General features: G+C 49.7%; 2 protein-coding genes across 16 annotated transcripts in view; one reads left to right on the top strand and one right to left on the bottom strand.

Annotated features, from left to right (window-relative positions):
* The window catches only part of LOC310768641 (zinc finger protein 574-like), a 290,700-nt gene that overhangs the window by 114,433 nt on the left and 160,702 nt on the right, over positions 1–15,565 (top strand). The gene's annotated exons all lie outside the window — the stretch shown is intronic.
* ZNF574 (zinc finger protein 574) lies at positions 5,090–14,781 on the bottom strand. Of its 15 annotated transcripts, none has more exons than XM_083626938.1 (3): positions 14,701–14,781; positions 13,237–13,349; positions 5,090–8,546 (listed from the first exon to the last, which is right to left on the bottom strand). In XM_083626938.1, the coding sequence occupies exon 3, from the start codon at positions 8,532–8,534 to the stop codon at positions 5,799–5,801; it is 2,736 nt and encodes a 911-aa protein (XP_083483064.1). In that variant the 5' UTR covers positions 8,535–8,546; positions 13,237–13,349; positions 14,701–14,781; the 3' UTR covers positions 5,090–5,798. The 15 variants fall into 15 exon arrangements, with proteins under 15 accessions (XP_083483064.1, XP_083483053.1, XP_083483056.1 ...); XM_083626927.1 differs by lacking the exon at positions 14,701–14,781 and adding an exon at positions 14,137–14,231 and having other exon boundaries at positions 13,172–13,349; XM_083626930.1 differs by lacking the exon at positions 14,701–14,781 and adding an exon at positions 14,137–14,231 and having other exon boundaries at positions 5,090–8,543; positions 13,172–13,349.

The following is a 15,565-nucleotide window of genomic DNA, read 5'->3' as shown; positions in this document are numbered from 1 at the left end:
GAAGGGAAAACTACAGTTCCCATGCCTCCTGTTTTAATCTCCTCTACTTCTCTCTCTAAAGGGACGCGGGTGGCGCTGTGGGTTAAACCACAGAGCCTAGGACTTGCCGATCAGAAGGTCAGCGGTTCGAATCCCTGCGACGGGGTGAGCTCCCATTGCTCAGTCCCTGCTCCTGCCAACCTAGCAGTTCAAAAGCACGTCAAAGTGCAAGTAGTTAAATAGGTACCACTCCTGTGGGAAGGTAAACGGCGTTTCCGTGCACTGCTCTGGTTCGCCAGAAGCGGCTTAGTCACGCTGGCCACATGACCCGGAAGCTGTACGCCGGCTCCCTCGGCCAATAAAGCGAGTTGAGCGCCGCAACCCCAGAGTCGGCCACGACTGGACCTAATGGTCAGCGGTCCCTTTACCTTTACCTCTCTCTCTACCTGGAGCTAGGGGAAGAATCCTGCAACCCTCCTGGCTCTAATGAGCAGTTTGAGTGCAGATCCATCTCCCTTACCCTTGTGTACAGTGGTACCTTGGTTCTCGAACTTCATCCATTCAGGAGTCCATTCGACTCCTGAAACGGTTCGAAAACCAAGGCACGGCTTCCAATTGGCTGCAGGAGCTTCCTGCACTCAACAGGAAGCCATGCCGGATGTTTGGCTTCCGAAAAATGTTCACAAACTGGAACACTCACTTCTGGGTTTGCAGCGTTCAGGAGCCAAGCCGTTCCAAGAACCAAGGTACCACTGTATCTTGGATACACATTCCTTGTAGCTGCTCCTTCGCTTCCCATGCATTGAAAGGACTTCATAGGGAGGACTGAAAAACAGTTTTAACTCATTCCCATTCCTTTCTTCTTGCTTGCCTTCCTCGCTGCCAGCTTCCCTCCCCATCATCCTCAGCACTGCCCGGTCTTCCTGTTGCAACTTGTCTGGGTTGAGTTCCAAAGCAGGCTTGGAAGCTGCCATCTCCAATTCCAGGCACAGACAGCCCTGGAGCAGAAACGGGAGGGTTGGCGGTCCCTGCTCCACGTGCGCAAATATGTATGGGGGTTTTTTTATTTAAGTTTGTGGCCTGTTCGGTGCAGGGTAGATCAGTTTTGAAAGAGAAAACCAGCAATGTAAGTCAGGGAGGGAGAGGGCCATCTCTGAGAGGTGTTGATCTATGGTGCAACCACATTTGGAATGAGATTGTGTACCGTTCTGGTCGCCTCACCTCCAAAAGGATATTGAAGAATTGGAAAAGGTTCAGAAAAGAGCGACAAAAAGGATAAAAGTGATGGATCTACATTAAAACCTCCCACCCAAGAAAAAAGGCCATAGGCAGATAAAAGCCAAAGGCTTGATTAAAAAGAAATGTTTTTGTCTGGCACCTAAGATATGCAATGATGGTGCCAGGTGAGCATCCCCTGGGACAGCAAGGAGGCCTGTTCTTGTGTTGCCGCAGATCTTTGGAGACAAGGAAAAAAAGAGCTAAACCAAATATGCTGAGCCATGCAGAGAGAAAGGGCATAAAGGTCAGAAACAGAGCCCAGTCATTTGTTGCCAGTTGAAGTTAAAGGTAGGTCATATGTGAAAAGGTTGAAGACCACCACCATATTGCCCCTGTAACTATTGGGGCAGGGAGAAGAGGGGCCACCCGTGGACACTTTATTAAATCCAGAGTTACCATTTTCGTGGACTATCCCGAGCTGTTTTCACAACTTGTGCCTCAAGGGAAAAAATTAATCCAGAGAATTTATCCACAGCAAATCATTGCCTGTTGACTCCCTGCATGATATGGTGACCTTGTGACAACTCTGGCTTTTCCCATTAGCTTTCACTCATGATGAGCCTCCTGCCCTGACATTCTTCAGGTGCAAATGGGCCATTCAGTTACTCCCACTGGAGATGCACCACGGTCACTCAGGAGGGTAACCGGTGCATCTCTGTGTGAAAAGCACTGCTCTAGGTTTTCCTCCTTCCAAGGATTTGCTTGTAGAGTGTGTAACTGTGATGCATAACTGTGGAGAACAGTATAATCAGCTAACAGGTTTTGGGGAAAAACCACAAAAAACATTTGCTAGAAATTTCACAGTGATGTGGTTTTTCACAGAAAAATCTCCATCTCCTAAGCTCATTAGTAACGATAAACGGGTGTCAACTGCCAATAAAGTATCAGGAAATTTCAAAGATTTTAGCTTTGTTTCCGTAAATAAGCGTGCTAAATTAGATCACTCTCTAGGGCATTGGAAAATGTTCTAATGCAAGCTGAACACTTTCTGGTGCAAATTACCTGTATCTGCATAGGAAAATGTTCCTAATGGAAAGTCACCTTGCTTTAACCCGCCCCCTTCCTGCTCCTGTTCCTGAAACATCCCCCCCAATAAAAAAGGCATGCATGAAAGAAAAAATACAAGAAAATAAAATTACTCCGAAGTTCAACAGACCATTTCTTTCAGTACCCCTGCCATGAGTCTTCACTCCTGAAAAGATGTTCCTGCTCAATAACTTGGGGAACTTCACAAAAGCTAATGGAGAAGTTATTTCCACAGGAGTGCCATGTATAAATTGGAAGCTTTTACTCTGGGAAAATGCAAGCACACCTAGCCATTAAAACAACAACAGACCAACAACTCCCATTATCTTGAATCACAGAATAACACCTCCTCCCTCCGTGCTTAATATTGCATTAGCACATCTTCAACGTACGTGCCGCTCAACCGGAAGGTGCCTTAATGTGCCAGAGGTAGAAACGGAGAGGTATTAAGGACACAGCCATGCCTAGGGAATAGCAGCCGCGTTGCAGCCAGGCGGAAAGAGAGAAATGACCAGAACGGGATCCTTCCTCAAGCTGTCGTGACACCACTGAAAGCGCCTCATCAAAACGCACAGGAGAAGCTGCTCTGCGGCCCTGGGAGAATAGAAAGCATGTCCATGAGAGCACAAAGGCAAATGTTCTCTCATCTGATGTGCATTTCAGTGACTGAGCCCTCACAGCTGGTGTCCTCAGCACCAAGGCCAGCTCCTTGGCCAGCGAAGAACAGGAGATAAGGCGCAAACTAAGAGAGAAGATGCTGAGGGAAGCCCAGTGGCATAAAACACCCCGCCAGAGTCGGGAACTCTTTTCCTTCCATCTGCACAGACTCCATGTGTGATTATGTGGGTATAAGGGGGAGAAAAGCCACCTGCTCCAAGGTCCCCCGGGCAGCCTGAAAAAGCAGCAGCAGCTAGGAATCGCTTGTGTCAATTGTTAGGAAGGTGAGAAGCGGCCTTTTGCATTGTCTGTGCTGAGAGGTGTTGGTTTCTGCAGGCTTTGAGCCATGGGTCTCTCCTAGCCCTACCTGGAGAGGATGAGGATCCAAGCAGATGCTCTACTTGGGCTGCAAGGGTAAAGACAGCAGAGGGGAAAGAAGAAACCCTTAGCTCGGCTTTACCTGCAGTGCAGAAAGCCCACAAACTTGAGTGATACAACCTGCAGCAAGCTGTCCCCCAACTGGATCCTGAAAATGTCCATAGCTCACATTTAAAGGGACCTGGTGCTTCTGTTTGTCCAAGGATGGAATTTTAGGTAGCTCTTCTCAGTTGGCATTTATTGGGACCCAAATCATTTACCTTCTAATCAAAATGTTCTTCTTGCTTCCACTTGGGTAAGTGACAACCTCTGTCCAAATCCAACTAGGTCTCTCTACCTCCACCACACCACACCCTGACTTTGTGACTCATATATATTTTTGTGTTTCAGCAGCTTCCTTTCCAAGCAATCAAGCCTTCCAAGTATCAAGGGGCTGCTGGTATGTATTGAAGGCTTAAACTTAAGCCTTCACATTCAGAGATGCTATAATTCCCCTGATTGTCACCTCTGTTGCGCCCTGCTTGCATCTGTGACATCTGGCTGTCTGCTCTGGGAGACAGATTGCTGGGCCAAACCATACCTTTGGTCAAATTCAGCAAGGCAATTCTTAAAAACTGTCCCACCTAGTGGACATGATGCAAAATTACAGCCTCTGACCAAAAAAGGTCTGATAGGGGATCTCTCACTCTCATATCCATCCACCAATAGAATCATAGAATTGTAGAGTTGGAAAGGACCACATGGATCATCTAGTTCAGCCCCCTGCAATGCAGGAGTCTTTTGCCCAGTATGGGACTGGAAGCCACGACCCTGAAATTAAGAGTCCCATGGTCTACAGACTCCCACTAACAAAGGGACACATTCCAGAGGGGAAATTCCTCACCAGGCTAGAATTATCCTTAACGGGGAAGTCCTGCCTGGGAAGAAGAAACACTTCGCACTATCCTCTAGACTTGTCATAACTTTTTACTCTGCTACTGCTGCAACTTTTAAATGACAGATAGTGCTTTAGATCGAAGGTGCGGAACCTTTGGCTCTCCGCAAGTTGCCGGACTACAACTCCCAGAAGGTCCAGCCAGCATGGCCTCCAGGAAATGGCATCCAGCATTATCAGGAAGGCAACAGGTTAGCTATTCCTGCTTTAGTTAATTAGTGGGGGACAACTGTATGTGGTGGCACCAAGATTTAATTGCACAGGTTGTTTATTTAGTGTATTTCAGTGATCTCATGTTACTACAACAGCAAATGAAAGCAGAAAACGGTACAGATACTCCTTTCTTTCAACAACGACCAGCAGTTTCTGCTTATTAAATTTTTGTCAAAGCACCTTACAGTGAGGATTACATGAAAACTTTAGGGCTTGTCTGCTTTAAAAACCGTTATCAGGGGATTAATTGTGTTAAGTTTCAGTCAAAACAATTAAATCTGCATAGATTTCCATATAAATAAAGAACACTTTGAAGAAAGGGTTATTTCCCTTTTCAGATAACGAAGTAACATGTTGCAACAGGCACAATATTCGAAACAGCCACCTTGTTAAATTGCTTCAAGATGTTTTATGGGAAGCGATTCATAAATGGAATGAAATAAATTCCCTCCTGTGAAAGAGAGAAAGAGGGAAGAATGCCTGTTTTAAGAAGGCATTAAGTATTAATATAACAAATAATGAGCATTGCAGGTGATTAGAAATTAACCCACTGACAGCCTTACGCTGCACCCAGCTCTACTCAAAACCACCGTAATACAAAAGAACACACTTCAAAAAACCATGAGCGCTTTGATTCCTGTTTAATTTTCATACGAAATAACAAAATGCTCCTGCAGCCATGGGGAAGAATCCAGTTAGCAAGAAACCAAATAAAAGCAGCTGTCAGGGGTCACAAGGGGAATATGTGTGGGTGATAGGGGAGCAACGGCAAACAGTGAGAGAAGCTCCCACAGCGAAGAGGGAAACCCAGTCAAGAGGTATTTACAAGTCAGACTGAACCCCAGCAGGGAAGCTATTCCCTGGAGCTCTCTATGAAACAAACAAAACCATTTAGCATTCAAGGGGCTCAGCCATGGGCGGAGGCTGTGGTTGGGCATTCTCAAGTCTGGGGGGGGTCGCCTGTGTCATTAAAAAAAATAAAAGCCACATTCCACACACTAAGTGGGAAAGAACCCAACCCCAAAGGAAATGGGAGGGTCAGAGCCCACGGTGGCATCGAGTGCACAAGCCAACCCCAATGCCGTCCTGGTGTTTGTGCAGACGGGGAGGAAATGGGAGCCCAGTTCACCTTCAGAACCGGAGAAGTCATGATGACGCAGCCATGTTGCAGAAATGGCCAAAACCTGGACAGCAGAGGGAGCATGGATAAAAAAGCTAGGGAGCAGAAGTTGTTGCAGCTACACTAGAGCCCCAGCAAGGGGGAGCCAGAGAGCAGCAGCTCCCGGTCCACAGAGCGTGGCCAGCTGCATCTCCTTGCTCCCCCCAGCCCAACTCAAACTCCCCCTATCTGGACATTCTCCACCTGGATGTTCTCGAAGTGAACCCCGGCATCTGTAGGGTAGATTTCAATGGTCTCCACCACGGGGATGGTCTCCATAATGGTAACAGTGTTGCCATAGACCTGATCGCTAGGCGTGGACGAGGCCGACGGCGTTGCGGCTGCAGCAGCGGCCGCGGCCGCAGCAGCGGCGACAGCCTCTGCCATGGCCTCTTGCTCGTTCTGCAGCCGCTGCTGCTGATGCATCTTGCGGTGCTTCCAGAGGTTGGAGAAGGAGCGGTAAGCCTTGTTGCAAGCGTCGCAGTGGTACGGGCGTTCCCCCGTGTGGATGCGCTTGTGCTCGGCCAGCCGCACAGCGATGGTGAAGGCCTTCCCGCACTCGTCGCATTTGAAGGGCTTCTCACCGGTATGCAGCCGCCGGTGATCTTTCAGGTGTGTGGACTGCCGGAAGGCCTTGCCACAATCCGGGCATGGGTAGGGGCGCTCGCCCGTGTGGATGCGGCGGTGGACCTGCAGCGACGTCTCGGTGCTGAATAGTTTCTTGCAGTCGCTGCACTCGAAAACCTTGGGGCCGGTGGGGCGGCGAGGCCGGGGTGGGGGCGGCTCCAAAGCGGGGGGCTCTTCCTCCGCCCCTTCGGGAACTTGGATGTCCCCGTGCAGCCGCTCGTGGGCTCTCAACTGCGCCGTCGAGCCAACCTTCTTGCCGCAGACGGAGCACTCAAAGTGGCGGCTCATCTTGCCGCACTTGTGCTCCTTCAGCTGCTCGGCCGTTACGAAGGCGGCGCCGCAGCCGGACGTGCAGCGGTGGGGCTGCTGCCCCGTGTGACTCAGCTGGTGGACCTCCAGCAGTCGGCGGAGCAGGAAGGAGCGGCCACAGGTCTGGCACTTGTAAGGGTACTCGCCCGTGTGGTGGTAGCGGTGCATGAGCAGGCGGTAGGGCCGGTGGAAGACGCTGTTGCACTCCTGGCACTTGTAGGGGTAGTGGCGCTTGTGCACCAGGAGGTGCTGCTGCAGGGTGGATGACTGCGTGAAGCACTTCTGGCAGATCTCGCAGCGGTAAGGGCGCTCGCCCGTGTGCGTCAGGCGGTGGCGCTGCAGGTTGGCCTGTGAGTTGAAGCTCTTGCCGCACTCCTTGCAGTGGTACGGCCTCTCGCCGGTGTGCGTCAGGAGGTGGTTGCGCATGTGCGACTTCTTCTTGAACATCTTGCCGCAAGTCAGACACTTGTGGCGGCGCTCCATGTTGTGGACAAAGCGCTGGTGGCGCAGCAGCAGCGTCAACTTGGGGAAGGTCTTGTTGCACAGCAGGCACTGGAACTCCGAGGGCTTTTGCTCCTGTACGTTGCTTTCAGCTGGGGCAGAGGTCTTGTCCACCGAGCAGATGATGGCCAGTGGAAACACCTCTTGTTCTTGCTGTTGTTGCTGCTGCTGCTGCTGCTGAGGAGGAGGTGGTTGTGGAGGTGGTGGTGGCGGCTGCTCCGGCTGCTCCAAGGCTTCAGGTGGCTCCTCCTCAGGAGGCTGTTCCTCAGGAGGAGATGCAGGCAACTCGTGGGTCTGCGCTGAATTGGCACTGTGGGAACGTCGGTGGTAAAGGAACTTGGTCATGTTGATGAAGGTCTTCCCGCAAGCGCAGCGGTAGAGGGGGTTGGAGGAGTGCGTGCGCCGGTGGGACAAGAGCACCGCCTCCGTGCCGAAGCCCAGGCCGCAGTCCATGCACAGAAAGCGCGACTCGCCGCTGTGCTCCTCCCGGTGCTTCTCAAGGGCGGCTGGGGACGGCAGCACCTTGCTGCAGAGCGGGCACTTGAAGGCGCCCTGCCGGTGGCTCCTCATGTGAAGCTGGAGCTTGTGGGCCGAAGGAAAGGGCTGGTCACACTCAGCACACATGTGCTCCTTGGCGGCCTGCTTCGCTTTCCGGGGAAGCTGCTCCCCGGGGTTGTTTTTTAGCTCATAGCTGTGATCCGTGGCTGTGACGCTGGTGGGGGCTGGCGGCGGCACAGCCCCGTTGTGCACAGCCACTAAAGTTGGAGGTGGTGGTGGTGGTGGTGGCGGCGGCAGCGGCGCCTTCGGTTCCGTGGGGCAGGATGCAGGCAGCTCCCTCGCTCGTGTCCCTGGGGAGGCTTGGATCACTTGGTGTGTGGTCTGGTGCTCCAGCAAGTCTGCCGTCGACTGAAACAGCTGGAAACACTCGCCACATTCATACAGCAGCAGTTGCACAGTGTCTACCCCGTCCTGCGGCTTGCGGTAGGAGTGCTCCAGGTTGACCAGTGCCCGGCTCTGAGGAGGGGGAGCCGGTGGCTCGGGTGGTTTCCGGTGGGTCTGCCGGTGAGCAAGCCACACATCCTGGCTGGTGAACAGGGCCTTGCATTCTGTGCACTCATAATGGATCTGGCTGGAGCTCAGCAGTTTCACCAAGGGTTCCGGCTCCTGGATCACCATCTTGAGGTGCATCTCCTGGTGTTCCAGCAGCTGACTCGGAGACAGGAGGATTTGTCCGCACTCCAGACATTGGTACTGGCTTTCCTGCACAGTCACGGTCTGGTAGAGGCCGGCCTCACCACCTGCCACCAGCCCAGCTTCTGCCAGCCCCACCACTTGATACTGCTGCTCTTGGGAGCACAGGTGGCTCTGCTGATGTACCAGGGCTTCCTCCAAGGAGTTGAACTGCTGGCTGCACTCCGAGCAGACAAAGCGATGCTCCACATATAGCAGCGTCTCCTCGGTTGACTCTGCCATCGTGAAAGCCTGCTGGGGTGTATAAGAAAGAGAAAGGAAAAATTAGGGAGCCCGGTGTTCTAGACTAGGGTCGCAACTTTTGGGTGATTAATCTGGATCGCTGACTGAAAAATACTTTGATCAGTGCCTGCAAATTTTTAAAAAACAACAACAGAATGCCGATTCTGAGATGCTGTTTACTGTGACACTTTAATTAATTAATAATAGTAATAATATTCCTTATCCACCCTTCACCATAAGGTTCCAGGACAGGTTACAATATAAAAAAACAAAATTATAATCAGATAAAGTATGCAGACATCTAAATACAAAGAAAAATGCTATTTATTAATTTGACCAATTAATCAAATGACAACCCTGGTATAGAATACATCCTATGATGGAACAGGTAAGATATGGGTCTTTCACAGGTTCCCACAGCAAGGAGCAGGAATTGCAAGAACTAAATGTATAAGCGACACAGCCCAATACAGGCCTACCTAGAAGGATGCCCCATTGAGTTCAACGACACTTACTCCTAGATAAGACTGTATAAGATTGCAGCATCAATCAGTACGTCAGTCAACTACTGCTTTTTTAGACTACCGTATTTTTCGCTTTTTTCCTCCTAAAAAGTAAGGGGAAATGTTGAGTGCGTCTTATGGAGCGAATGGCGCTACACAGAGAGGGAGAGCTGCGCAGCGCCCCTTCAGAGAAGTGGGAGGAGGAACGGATCCCCTTCTGTTCCTCCTCCTGTTTTGCTGAAGGGGCGCTGCGCAGCTCTCCCTCTCTGTGTAGCGCCTGTCCTGGCTTCTGCCTTAGCCACACACAGCCTCTGCTGGGCAGGGGGAGCCTTCATCCCGCTGCCCTGAAGAGGCTTGGTGGGGCTATCCCAGAAGCCAGAACAGCCAGAGGCTATCCCAGAAGCCAGATCCCTCTTGCTATTCTGGCTTCTGGGATTCAGAATATTTTTTTCTTGTTTTCCACCTCCAAAATCTAGGTGCGCCTTATGGTCTGGTGCGTCTTATAGAGCGAAAATACGGTATTTATTCAGCTGAGGGCAAAAACCTTAATTGGCGGGGCTGAGAGTTAAGCAGACTTGCGTTACATTGTAAGGCTACTTATGTTTTCATGCATTACTGCAGCAGGGAATGGAAAAACAAAACATTAAAGACCCTCTTTCCCTTGTAACAATTAAGTTATTTCACAAAAACACCTATACGGAAGTTGTGGCAGTAAATCACCCAGGGATTTACGCAGTTTAGTCCAGTGTTGCCTACTCTCTGGCAGTGGTTTTCCAGGATCTCAGGCAGAGATCACTGTCATCATCTGCTACCTGAACCTTTTAAATGGAGATGGCAAGTTTTGAGCCGATGACCTTCTGTGTGCCATGAATGTGCTCTACCACTGAGCTATAGCCCTTCTGCTGTACAATTGCCAGATACTATGGACAGATTTCAAAGTAGCTGAAACATGTAGCATAAACACATTTACATCTTCGTTAGTGTGGTTTTGCAACCAATATTCTCAGTTCTTCCAGTTCGAAGCAGAAGTAAAGGCACTCCTCCTTGTCATGCCGCCTGTGTCCTGATTTCAGTGCTGTTCTGTTAGCACACAGTATCATTGTTTCTTTTTGCCCAATTCTAGAGTCCAACAGCAGCGAGTGGACTGATTTGGCAGAGCAATCCCAACTATAGAGAACTGGTGAAACTTATGCTAGCACACGTTACCCCATTTCAGGAGCCTCTGGCAAGCGGAGGGAGGGAGGAGACTAAGTGCTGGCCAAGCCAGAAGCTGGGTGGGCGCCTAAGTTTTGAGGATTGGGACCTAGGATATACAACCAAGCTGAATGGGGTTTGAAACAGGTGTAAGTCTCTCCTTCTTTCACTCTACCCACTTCTTCAAAACACCTCTTTTGGGGGACTACACTGGTGTAAGTTCTGCCAGCTGAGCTGGGGATGAAAGACTTACACTGTTAGATCTTTGGCTCAGTCAGGATGAGGGACTTAAGCCGGTATAGCCCTAGCTGAACCGGAAAAGTCCAAGATCCGCCAAATCCAAACTCATATTGGCAGTTCTGGGGTTTGGATTGCACTGTAAATCACAGAGTTCTGTGATTTCATGATTTTAAATTGCCTAGGAAAAGGCTGAATATAAATAAATGATTTTAATCACATTTGAGAGCAGGATCCAAACAATCACTATGGCTTCTGCATGGGAAGATAGGTGGATTGGAAACCGGTTAAAAAAAGAAGCAAGCAATAAGAGGACTGTTTTCAAAACAGATGGGAACAAGTACAGTGGTACCTCGGGTTACATACGCTTCAGGTTACAGACTCCGCTAACCCAGAAATATTACCTCAGGTTAAGAACTTTGCTTCAGGATGAGAACAGAAATCGTGCTCCAGCGGCACGGCGGCCCCATTAGCTAAAGTGGTGCTTCAGGTTAAGAACAGCCTCAGGTTAAGAACAGACCTCCAGAGCGAATTAAGTACTTAACCCGAGGTACCACTGTATTGGGGTATCCCATGAGCTTCTGCAGATAGCAGTCATTTACCATAACTATTTCATTAGACACCTGGAGCTGGGGTAAACAATGAGACAGCCAAGTTTGAGGACAGAATTGGGCATCTGACTGGTCAGAAAGGATCAACTCAATTTTGGACAAATGTTGTCAAATAATGATTAACTATTTGTAAAATAGTAGGCTTATTTAAACAAGAAATCTTTTTGATCATCAACAGGCTTGATACTTACACTAATTACAAAAAAACCAAAGAACCATGGAATGCCCAAATTAACTAAAGTCAAACTGCTATGTTAGCAACACCCAAGTGATCGCCCCAAGGCGCAAACCTATATATGGAGCTCCTGGGCTGCCCAGGTGACAAGACCCCCCTCAGCCTCACTGACGTGGTCCAAAGGAAAGCAGAGTGATACATTTGGCACCAGCTTGGCTGCTGGAGTTGTTAGGAGGCAGCCTACAAAGTACCATCCAACTGCCTTGGGGACTCCAGTCCAGATTTGTGTAGGGTTCACTCCTTAGCCGCCTCTTCTCCCAAAGATAGCCCACAAAGTAGCAGAAGTTTAGGATCATTCTCCTAGATGGGCTACCTTCCCAGGTTGATGAGCCCCATCTGCCCCTCACTCCCCTCTTCAGCACCTGCAGAAACCACCTTGACTGTTGGGACTCACTATTGGTCTTGTCAGCTCAATCTGCGGGAGCCTATCTTTGAATGCAGGGGAAGTTGCTAACTCACAGAGGGTTTGAGATCCATCTGCCACCCTCATCTGGTTTAGTTGGCCAATTGAAGCCATTTCCTGAGGTGTGGCTGCTGTCACATGCTGACAGCTTCTAGGAGCCACAACCGGTCCCCCCACCCGAGGTACTACCCTTCCCCTAACACCCCGATGTTAAGTAATATTTTTCTAACTGTGCATGTTTAGTAAACAGACTTTTAAAAGAATTTATCCTGAAACACCAAGGTCAGCCAATAGTTACAATTAAAATCAAGAAATAAAAGTAAAGGTAATTATTTAAAAAAACACGCACACAACTCAGTTGTGCTAAGTTGGAAGTAAGTCAATTTTCAATCATTTAGGAAGAGCTTTGCTAGGTCCAGCCAAAGGCCCATCTTGCCTAGCACTCTGTATCCCCATGGTGGCTCATCTGACTAGGTCAGCTGACAATATTGATTAGGATTATAGCCCATTAGCTACGCAAAGATCTCAAGCTCCCTTATAATGCATTTAAAGAGCAAGGAAACATTTAATTGGAATATTATTAGTTCGTCATAGGGCAGGGCTTCCTCTGCCAGGTTCTCGCGGCTGCTGATGTTTCTTGCAGATCTTGGCAGCAGATGTAAGAGGCACTGCCATGCAAATGTCCTCCAGTGTACAGCAGCCTTCCCTAGTTCTCAGCAGTTCCAATTGCCACATTGCAGCTGAATTTCTGGTGCACTGCATGTTTCAGAGAAAATAACCAGTCAATGGATCTGTATGAAAACGCTATTTGAGGAAGACACTACATTATTAAGGATGGGGATCCAAAAGGATCTCTCCATAATAGATGAACAGGCAACAAAGACAAACAATATTTGATTTAAGTGCAAAATGATGCACGGACAAGGGGAAAGCATAGCTTTGAATACTGTGGATATTTCAAAAGTAGTTGTGATCTAGTATGGGAGTCACTTCAGAGAAAATAAGTCAACAATATTACTAGGACGGTCCATATAATCTGCAGATTTTTAAGCTGTTCTTTAGATCCCAGTCAGGAATGTTTAACACATTCCAGAAGCAAGGCTATTACTAGTCACAATCATGTTTTTCCATGAGATGGAATGTAAATGTCTGTGCAGCGTACTGGCAGCGTAATAAATATTCATCATTTTTCTCAGTGACCTATTACCACCTTTGTAAGTCTTGACCTGAGAACAGATTAACATGTCTTTTACATAGAAAATGAGGTTTTATCTCAGTGTGTTTGATAGGAGATCACTAGTCCAGTCGTAAAAGATTATAATATATACATTTTATCTGCACTTAATTACTGTTAAGTTGCCATATTAAACAATCTTATTTCAAAGGGGGGGGGGAGACTCTTAAAAAACACCAATTTAAATTCATCTTTGAAAAAACGAAAATCTGATTTTTACCCCACCAGCTGTTTCTGAGGCTTGAGCTGTATTTCACCTGGCTTCAGGGTGCATCTCCCACATACCTTCAAGGTCTAAAGCCACGGACCAGCCCCAGAAGGGCCTGTGGCTCTAGAAAGATATCCAATCTTGCCTGCTCCAGCACACACCAAGACTGAGAAAGCCGGTCCTCTGAAAACTTGAGTTCAAAAGAAGACTGTAAATAAGTAGACAGCAAGCAATGGTGCAGATCAGCCCCTCATCCCCACTGCAAGGCTGAACAGACCCCTCAGTGATTTGACATCCAACCCATCATCAGGGGACTGCACCCTTCCCTCAAGTTTTTTGTTTGCTTACACAGGAGAGGATCAGAGCCTCCAGTTCACACTTTCTTCCAATCCTGCCCTTGAAAGCAGCTCTCACTCCTCTTTCTCTCCACCTCACTTCTGAAAAGAGGACCCCCCCTCCTCTCTCTCTCTGCCCACCCCGCCCCCCATCACCAACAAAGAGCCTTATGATACCTTGGCAAGACTAGCGCATTAACCGCAGCACGGTTTCACGGGCCACAACCTACTTCCTCGGGTAGTTCTCCAGGTCTCCCTGTGCATCTGGGACTCCCCTTCGCCCATCCTCCTCTGCACATGGGCGCCTGCCTGGCTTCTCCTCCGCCCCAGCCCCCTTCACAGGGGTCTGATTTCCCAGTCTGTGCATGGGGGCTCCCATTCCCCACCACCACCCCCATTTTCATGGGGGTGGGGTCAAATCCACCAGGAACTCGCCCTCTTTGCATGGGGCGTGCAGGGCTCCCCTCCCCCACCCTTGCGGGAGGGGCCACTTCCCCTCCCTCCCCAACCCTGCAAAGTGGGGGGGGCGGTGGCTCCGCTCTGGGCTTCCTTACCTTCCCCACCCCCACCCCACCCCCCGTCCCGCCTTGGGCTCCCCCCTGCACTAGGGGCGCTCTCCCCGAGTCCCCCTCCTCCCCTCACCTTTTCCTCCCTTCTGTCCCCCACAGCCCAGCCTTCTCTCTCACCCTCCTCCCAGAACAAACCGCCTGCCGATTGGGTCGCGGCGGGCGGCCAATCGGGAGGCCGCTTGCTCAAGTCCGCGCCCAATCGGGACCGTCGTTCCTACCCGACGCGCGAGCCCTTGCCCGAACCCGTCGGGATCCGTATAGGCGATCTGACACTGACGTCATCCGGAGGCCGAAGCGAGGCTGCGCCGGTCGCGTCGAGGAAGTGGGCGGGGCTGGAAGGGAAAGCGAGGGAACCCCTTGGCCGAGAGAGAGAATGGGGGGAAATGGCAGTTGGGTTGTACCAAAAAAGCGGCGGGGGAGGGGGGTGTCTGAGAAGACTCGAAACGGCGGTTTAACTGATTACAAGGAGAAGTAAACCGATATTTATGAACGTAAATGCATTTGTTTTGCTTTTTTATGACGTTTATATATATTGCCTTTTTTTTTTGCCAAGCCATCCTTCCTCTTCTCTTCTGCTCCCCTAACAAGGGAACATGGACCCTTCTCAAGCTGCCCCTAGGAAAAGCTCTCCTCAGACCGTTGATGGTTCTCTCGGGTGCCGAGGGTCACGTGCTTCCTGGCTTGGGTTTCCTGCGGAGTACTTGTAAAGCGCCCTCTCAAGGGCGGAGAAACCTGTGGCCGCCAGATCGAGGTCCCTGCGTTGCTGGACTACAACTCCCATGAGCCATCGGGCCAGTGCTTGCACGGCCTGATGGGAGTTAGAGTCCACCTGTGAATAACGCTGGGTATTCTCAGTTGCTTGGATTCCTGAAGCACAGTTCCATGCTTGCCAGTGCTGGATTTACGTATAAGCTATAGCTTAGGGCCCCAATCTCTTGGGGGCCCCAAAAAAATGTAAAGGAAAAAAAACGATGTACATTTCCAAAATATAAGTTAAAAAACAAATAAAATAAAACCTACATACAGCAACAGTGTTTTGTGTTGCGTAGGCTCCTAAGATGTAACTAATGGGCCCCACCTGCCAGCCTGCTCCCTAAAATATCACTGGTTTGCTCATTTCTATATATAGGAGGGCACAAGGAGAAGGGGACGACAGAGGATGAGATGGTTGGACAGTGTTCTCGAAGCTACCAGTATGAGTTTGACGAAACTGAGGGAGGCAGTGGAAGACAGGAGTGCCTGGCGTGCTCTGGTCCATGGGGTCACGAAGGTCGGACACGACTAAACGACTAAACAACAACAACATATATAGGGTGCGTATGTTGGACCACATTTCTGCATGGACTGGTTGCATGGCAACATGTGCAAATGGCTTTAGATACCGATTAGGTCCATAAATTACCATATAGCATATATTCAACATGAAAAAACAGTGGCAATTTGTTGCTGACAAAGGACAGCTGGACTTACAAAGGGCCCCATTACCTTCAGTAGCTTAGGGT

Source organism: Podarcis filfolensis (genome assembly GCF_964270895.1).
Source record: "Podarcis filfolensis genome assembly, chromosome: 8".
Taxonomy (NCBI): Eukaryota; Metazoa; Chordata; class Lepidosauria; order Squamata; family Lacertidae; genus Podarcis; species Podarcis filfolensis.
Note: the sequence above shows the minus strand (reverse complement) of the source record. Positions and strands in the feature narration are given on the sequence as shown.